General features: G+C 54.5%; 1 protein-coding gene across 1 annotated transcript; it reads left to right on the forward strand.

Moving 5' to 3' along the window:
* The first annotated feature begins 693 nt into the window (after positions 1-693).
* Positions 694-5,743, forward strand: TIFAB (TIFA inhibitor). The gene is made up of 2 exons (XM_036311678.1): positions 694-939; positions 2,940-5,743. Exon 2 carries the CDS (start codon positions 2,950-2,952, stop codon positions 3,562-3,564), a length of 615 nt encoding a protein of 204 aa, XP_036167571.1. The 5' UTR covers positions 694-939; positions 2,940-2,949; the 3' UTR covers positions 3,565-5,743.
* The last annotated feature ends 2,240 nt before the right edge of the window (positions 5,744-7,983 follow it).

The following is a 7,983-nucleotide window of genomic DNA, read 5'->3' on the forward strand; positions in this document are numbered from 1 at the left end:
AGGATAGGGTGTGATGGGAAAAAGGGAAAGGATTATGCTGCTAGCTCATTCTGGGGCCTTGGGCCAGACACTATCCCTCTTAGGGCCTTAGTTGCCTCCCGTATGAGATGAGCACACATCCATTGCCAGCTTGGCATGTTGGTGGGTACCATGGAGGCAATGTGAACACACCGGCGAATTATGAATAGCTGTGTCAGGTGAAGAATTAGCACCACCGTGACACTGGGTCACTTCTAGAACAGGCAGAATCCGTAGTGCTGAGCAAGCACCATCTTCAGATGGCCCTTGAAGCCCAGCAGAGCCCAGGAGGAGTGAATAGAGAAGGTGGCTTTCTTGCTGTCCTCCTGCGAGAGAGGCCATCCTGTGTGAGTGGCCTTTTTCTCCTTTCCCGAGGTTCGGCCATTTCTTGAGATCTCAGGGGACTTCCATATTGCTCACAGGTCCCGCAAGCCAAGTCTTAGTTCTCTCTTCACAATCTTCCACATGCAGTGGGGCCCCCTCCACTGACGCTCTTTCCAAAGAGGCTCCCCTTTCTAACAAGCCTGAAGTGCTTTCCCCCACTCGACTGGCAGGGAAGAAGAAGGACATGGCTAATACCCTGGACACAGCTCCCAGGGTCCCTATGGACGGGGCCATAGAAACCGGCCAAGCTGAATCCCACGAGGGAGCCCATTGACTAGGGGCATCTCCTAGCTGGGGGCCTCGGCTGGGGTTTCTCAACTTCTCAGCCATGGATTGCACTTCTGCAATAGGAATTCACACTTCCCTTTTCTGTCCTAAAAGGAAAAAGAAAGAAAACAAAAAAAACTGATGAGCATTCTGACACATCACAACCCTGAACTGTGGCCGTAAATGTCATCCTTAGGAGGGCCTGGGACTCACTTCCTCCTGAGAGCTCACAGCAAAAGCGCCAGAGCCAGATGTGCCCTTGGAGTTAAGGTAGGTGGAGGGTAGAGGATTTGAACCCGCAGTGAGGGGAGGAGGCCTGGTGGGGCTGAAGCAGGGCCCTGTTGGTTTCTTGTCAGGCACACACCCCAGAGTGTCTTCCTCCCGGAGTTCCCGGGGCGGCGTTGGCAGGGCTGCGCTTCTGCTTCCCCAGAACAGCTAGGGTCCTGGAGAAACGAGTCTCAGCTGCTCCGGCCAGGGTTTCTGTCAGCTCTGGAGTCACAGGAGCAGTGGTGAAGTCTTCTTTCTGAGGGATTCTCTTAGGGTCCCCAAGCCGTGGGAATTGTTCCTACAAGTGAACTCTGAGTTCTGGCTAGGCCTGATGACCTGGCTGCCAAACCTAGCTGTCCTGGACCCGGCTTACGTCACACCCCTCAGGTGGATGTGGGTGGAAGCATGTATTTGTGTAAACGTGTGTGTTAGAAAAAAGAGAGGTGGGCCCCTCAAGAGACTGGAAAGTGATCCTCACCATTAGCCAGGTTCATCCAATAGGCAGGAGGGGCAGATGGTCGAGGACTCAGAGGGACACTGAGCCTGTACCACATGTGACAGGCGCCCTGTCTCACAGCCTTTAACGACCAGAGTCCAATCTGAGGTTTATCTAAACTTGATTTCATGTGTGTGGACTTCTCCTCATTCAGACATTTGGCAAATGCGCCTCCAGATACTTGCTGTGGCCAGGCCTGTCTGCCCTGGGCAGTGGAACACAAGGCAGTGCGGCAGCTCAGACCACACCCTGCCCTTGGGAGGCCTCGGAGAGACAGGAGGAGAGGCGCTCCGGCAGGACAGACAAGGGCCCACAGAACCCTGACATGTCATGCAAAGATGGACTGCGTGGGGGTCGCCAGGTGCCCCAGGTGCGGGGAATCTTCCTGTGTGGGGGTCAGAGGGCAGAAAGGGGAAGAGTGTCCCAGAAGAGCTCACATTTGAACCAGGCCTGTAAAGAGCAGTATCTGGATACAAACTGTGTAAGCAAAAGCCTGGTGCCAGGAAAGTGTACAATCCTTTGTTCAAATCCACTCAGCCCTGTCGAAGGTTGGTTTCTATTGAAGGTGGGGGGCAGGTCCCAGGCCTCATGGGGTTGATGGCTGTGGTAGAGTTTGTATTCCTCAAATCCATGCGTGAACAAAGCTGACCGTTGTAAGCAGTCTCCCCACATATGCCGAAGATCCTAAAGGACACATTACTGGAGATGGAGTTGCTGGGACCGAGTGTGCGTTCCACACTGTGGCAGATATTGCCGATGGCCCTCCATGGAGCCCTGATCAGTTCTTGAGCAAGAGACCTTCCTCGTCAGCATCTGCCTTCTGCCCCAGACAGTGAGGATGGGATGTTGGTGGTGTTCAGGCCCATAAGCATGTGGCTTCCCATGGGAATGTGCTAGCTGTCTTTATTCCTCCTTCGGGTCCCCAGGCAGCCTTTCTGATCTCCCCGGAGCAGGCAGGGTTCCCCTCTTCTGTGCCTCTCCATATGCCTAATTCTAGAAGCTCCTGTCTCTCCCACCAGCTGGATGCTAGGGAAAGCAAGGGCTTGTTCTCTTACATCTGCTTAACCCCAGCAGCTGGTGAGAGGAGGGCTTGGCAAGCGTTCGTCATGTGACTGTCAGAAATGAGAATGGTGTATCCTTGTCTGTCTGTCCTTCCCTTTCCATGTAGCAGGGCCAAACTGTCCTCAAATACAGGTCACCAGATCCCTACCCAGCATGCTGGAGTGCCTTATACTTGGCATAGACAAGGTCAGGCATACCTATATTACAGAAAAGAAAATGAAAATTCAGACAGTGCAGGTGGCACGCCTGCCTCACAGGGGCTGGGAGAAATGAAGCTGTGGCTGGAACCCGTGGGCCTTGGCTCCCGCCTGGCTTGACCAGAATAACAGCATCCATGGCCAGTGCTTGGCTCTGTTTGGCTAGAGGTGGTCTGGGGATCCCTGAGGTGGGCAAGTGTGTCGGGGCTCAGGAAGCCATAAGTGTGTCTGTGTTCCATCCTTCCCAGGCTCCCGCCCATGGAAAGACCCCTCACCGTCCTGCGGATGAGCCTGTACCACCCCACCCAGGGCTCTGCTGTCTTCGCCACTGTTCCACAGAGGCTGCAGCATGACACCAGCCCGCTCCTAGTGGGGCGAGGCCTGGACGCCCACCTCCAGCTGCATCTCCCCCGCCTGTCCCGCCAGCACCTGTCTCTGGAGCCCTACCGGGAGAAGGGCAGTGCTCTGCTGTCCTTCAGCCTCAAGGCCCTGAGTCGCAGGGGCTGTGTGTGGGTCAACGGGCTGGAGCTGAGGTTCCTGGAACAGGTCCCCCTGAGCACCGTCAACAGAGTCGCCTTCGCGGGGATCCAGATGGTGGTCCATGTAGAGGGAGGCGCCTCCCTGGAGGCCTTTGTCTGCTGTGTCCACATCAGCCCCTCACCCCTGATTTACAGGCCCCAGGCTGAGGAGACTGATGAATGGGAAGGCATCCCCGAGGAGCCACCTGCCCCGGGTTCAGAGCCACCGGTTCCAGGTCACCTGGGCTTTCTCCATGGCCCTTCCCCGGCTGCGGACAGCTCACCCCAGCCAAGCACTGGAGGAGGAACAAAAATACAGCTCCAGAGGGAGCCCGCAGACGGCGCGCTCTGCTAGCCCCGCTGCCACCGGGAGCACACCATGGCTGAAACCGGACTTGAAATATTCTAACTACATCATGCGACGTTGACAAGCGAGGCCTGCCTGGCTAATAATGAACCAATTCTGCAAACATGAACAGCCTGGGGCGGGGAGGGCTTGCGCGCCCTCCCCGTTTCCAACTCTGCAAGGCAATGGGAACTTCATATACTTTTAGAGGCCCTGAGGGGCCCTGGGAGCCCCTCGCAGCGTTTCCCCACATTTCACGGTCTTGTCTGACTAGGAGTTACTTTATGTTGCTAATTTTGTGTGCCGCTTAAGAGCGGGAGTTTGAGGTTGCTGCAGGAATGCATGGACACATGTAACAATTACGTTTGTGGTAACTGGGGGTTACCTTCGGCTTTCAAATACCCACAGGCACTGGGGGCTTAGGGAAGCCTGTGTTTAATAAACTGCAAGTATTTCATTAAGCTGGCATACCCAATAGGATTCCCTGATCCCCAGATGGGCTGCATGCATGCCACGCTGTCACGCAGAGGCAGGGGCGGGAACTACACAAGAGGTGTAAGAGGAAATTGGAAAGGTGGGGGCTCGCATTTCTGAAAAGAATGCAAGCAGAGCTCAGGGCTTCCTGGGCGTGGGGAGCCGGGGCCTGGGCCTGCCGGAGAATTCCTTGCCACCGTCATCCTCCTCATCCTCACGCTCCCGGCTCTCGGTCATTTCTGGATCAAAGCCTTGGCTGACCAGAGGGCACAGGTCTTCAGGAAAAGGTGGCTTCCCAGAGAACGGGGCTCTTTCAGGACTCAGTCTATGAGCGGTGTGGTGGGGGGTTGTGTTAGAATTCAACCCAGCAGTTATTTCACTGAGGGTAGGTCGTTTCAAATAAGAGACCAGTGGGGGCCCAGGCAGGCCATGGAGGGATAGATTTCTCAGTGAACAGATGAGCAGAGCAGCAGTGTCTGTGAGGCACGGCATCCCCTCGGGCCGCATGTCAAGGGGGACACGAGAGGCAAGAAGCGCCGTGAGGACGTGATGGCAGACGTACCGGAGAGCTCTGTGTTGGCCATGGCCTAGAGCAGAGGCCACGGCTGAGCACGGGCAGTCCCACGTGGGGCACTGGCACACTGTGACCACGGTTCCCATGTCTGTTTCTCGTGGGACCTCACGCTCCACACAGACAGGACCACGGATTGTTCATTGTTATGTTCCCGGTGGCCACCTTGGAGCTGGGCAGAGGGTAGACAGACAGACAGACAGGCATAGTGGCCAGGGAAGCAGTCACCTTGGCTGTGCTAAGGCAACTTCCAGGTTTCCCAGGGCAGGTGAGGGTAGGGTCGGACAAGAAGCAGGTTGGACAGCTGGGCCAGATAGGGCGAGAAGTCTCAGGCAGACAGGAGAGGCAAATGTCTCTCACTTGCGCTGGGCCTCAGGGGGCAGCCCAGACTCTCAGGCTGGGTCTGAACGAGGCTGGTGCTTCTGCCTCATTCTTGAGCCTCTGCAGCCCAAACTCAACCAGAACTCTGCGTGTTTGGTATTCTGTGTGGTGACTACTGAGGAAGGTTGACAGATATGACAGTGCCCCATGCCACCAGGAGAGCTCTCAGCCAGCACTGCCTGCCCCAAACAGAGGCACAGAGACAGGCGCCTCCAGGAGACCTGGGAGGGCTGCAAGCAGAAGCAGTCAGGATGGCAGGACTGAGCCTTGGCCTGTGGCTCACCAAGTCTCCCCCAGCCCTCACCTCTACCCAGTGCAATGGAGGCCAGCCCATGCAACCCCCTCCCCCAAACACACACCAGGAACATCCTCCCTGTACCAACACCCCGCCCACACAGGCCAGACCTCTTTAAGAGATTCCATGTGACTGTAGGAAGCTAAGATGTTGCCTTGCTAGAGCTATCTGCATTTTCAAAGACAGGACTGGAGAGGGTAACGCTGGCCCAGAGGACTGAGCTTCCCTGTAGAAAGAGGGGCGCTTAAAGTCCCACAGTAGGCAAACATTTCCCCTTCCCCTCAAATGGATGGTCCCTTCATACATGTATAAAGCAAGATGTAATCCAGGGGCTGGCTCAAGGTCTCCTTGTGACCGAGTCATAGAGTGAGACGGAACTACGAACTAAGTCAGTGATGGCGAACCTATGACATGCGTGTCAGAGGTGACACACGAGCTCATTTTTTTTGGTTGATTTTTCTTTGTTAAACGGCATTTAAATATATAAAATAAATATCAAAAATATAAATCTTTGTTTTACTATGCTTGCAAATATCAAAAAATTTCTATGTGTGACACGGCACCAGAGTTAAATTAGGGTTCTTCAAAATGCTGACACGCCAAGCTCAAAAGGTTCGCCATCACTGAACTAAGTCTTTCTACAGCAGCCCGCTGAGCAGCCAGGCTGCAGGCAGCAAAGAGATATGCAGAAGCAGGTAGGGCCCAGTCACTATGGAAGGTTCTCACCTCCTGCACCGAGGCGCTTCCCCCACCCCCACCCCCACCCTGCGCTGCAGGTTGGGAGACCTGCCTGCCACTGTATCTACTGCGTGTGCTCCATTCCCAGCTCCGCTCTGTGCCCTCTTCTTCCTCGGCTCCCAGTCCATGGCATCTGGTGGTGCTGATGTTGCCATCAGGTTAGCTGGTTCCCACAGAGGACCATTAGGACCCTCAAGCTTCTCTTCTCTGTGGCAGCTCTACCTGCATTCCCCTGCTCCGGACGCGCACCACCACGCCAGGCCCCCATAGCCGGAGCCAGGCTTTGGGGCGAGAGTAAACCCACCCAGCTCCTCCACCTGTGCGATGCTGCAGTTAATAAACTCTGTTCGCATTGCAGGGCTGCGATCCCTCTTACCTTGAACGTGAACTCGCAGGCGGATTAAAGTGAAATAAAACTCACCATTTGAGTTACATTCTCAGATGATTGGAAACATGCATTACCTCCCCATGACCGGGCTGTGAGAAGGGAAGTTATTATCTTTCTTCAGAGTTTGTAAACTCTTTATGGCTGAGGCAGCTTTAATCCTGCTGGAAAAAAAAATGATCCGGGAATAAATTGCTCTCATTTACCTTTGTTTTCCAATCACATGCTCCAGTGGGAACAAAACATCCTAAGTGAGGGGATGTGGGAAGCAAGGTGACCCCAGACAGAGGAGTTTAATTATCTTTTTCTTTAGGCACATGAGTTGAAAGTGCTTTCCAGTGCCGTTTGGCATGGGGCTCGCTCCACAGAAATGTGCCCTCCTGCGCGATGCCAGTACCCTCAGCCCTCAGTCTTCTCTGCCTCTCTTCCCCAGGGGACCGTGGCCTCCACTTCCCCACGGCACCCACTTCTTTGGGGCTCGGGGGGAATTGCAGCTACGATGCCCAGCTCCAGGCATTTGGAACGGCCAGGAAGGAGTCTGAGAAAGGACAGATGTGAATCAAAATGAAATCACAGTCCTGGAAGGAGGAAGAGACCTTGGGGTTTGTGTTTCTGGAGGGGTTTTCTTTCCTCCTTTGTTATTTCTGTTCCCTAATCCAGAGCTTTACATAGAGCAGATCCCAAGCAAAGCCACCAGGTCGCCCATTCTAACTGCTGGAAGGAGCCCAGCTGAGACGTCTGCCTGCTTTCCTTTAAAGGTGCAGAGGCAGGGGTAGGGGTGGGGAATCTTCAGAAGAAAGCAGCGACTGGGGCCTTTGGAGGGAGAGCTCGGTCAGGCAGCCAGCCCCGGGGTTTGCATAATTGCATCTCCGAGCCTGATAACATTCTTCCAGTCACCTGCAGTTTGCTGGGCTAAGAAAATGGACCCTATTTTGTCACCTTGCTTGGGGGGTGGGTGTAGTGTACGGCTGGGAGTGTATCAGTCAGGAAAACAAAAATCACTCTTAAGTATTTCAAAAATTTAATTCAGGGAATTGGGTACCCAGGTGATGGTGTCACTTAGAAGCCACACAGACAATGCAGTTCAGAGACCAGCCAGAACAGGAAGTTGTTACCCCTCCCCATCCCCACCCCTGGGGCTGCAGGGGCAATTGAGAGAGGTGGTGGCCCTCGGAGGCAAAGGCCGTCCAGGGGGAGCAGGTGCAGCTGCTGCCAGAGGCTTTCCAAGGCACCTAGAGAGAGAGCGAAATACCCTGGTCTCTCCCCTTTCCCATGCTCCAGTGGGCTCCTATTGGCTGAACCAGCCAGAAGGCAGCTAACAGCCTAGGCCAGTGGTCGGCAAATTCATTAGTCAACAGAGCCAAATATCAACAGTACAATGATTGAAATTTCTTTTGAGAGACAAATTTTTAAAACTTAAACTATACAGGTAGGTACATTGTTATTAACTTAATTAGGGTACTCCTAAGGCTTAGGAAGAGCCACACTCAAGGGGCCAAAGAGCCGCAGTTTGCCGACCATGGGCCTAGGCAATGCAGCCTGGAGGTGGGCTCCCCTGCTGTCCAGAGCAGAGGAGGGAAGGGA

Source organism: Myotis myotis, unplaced genomic scaffold (assembly GCF_014108235.1).
Source record: "Myotis myotis isolate mMyoMyo1 unplaced genomic scaffold, mMyoMyo1.p scaffold_m19_p_6, whole genome shotgun sequence".
Taxonomy (NCBI): Eukaryota; Metazoa; Chordata; class Mammalia; order Chiroptera; family Vespertilionidae; genus Myotis; species Myotis myotis.

Excerpts from the sequence above, each read along its gene's own strand:
- TIFAB (XM_036311678.1), top strand. The coding sequence starts at position 2,950 with ATGGAAAGACCCCTCACCGTCCTGCGGATGAGCCTGTACCACCCCACC.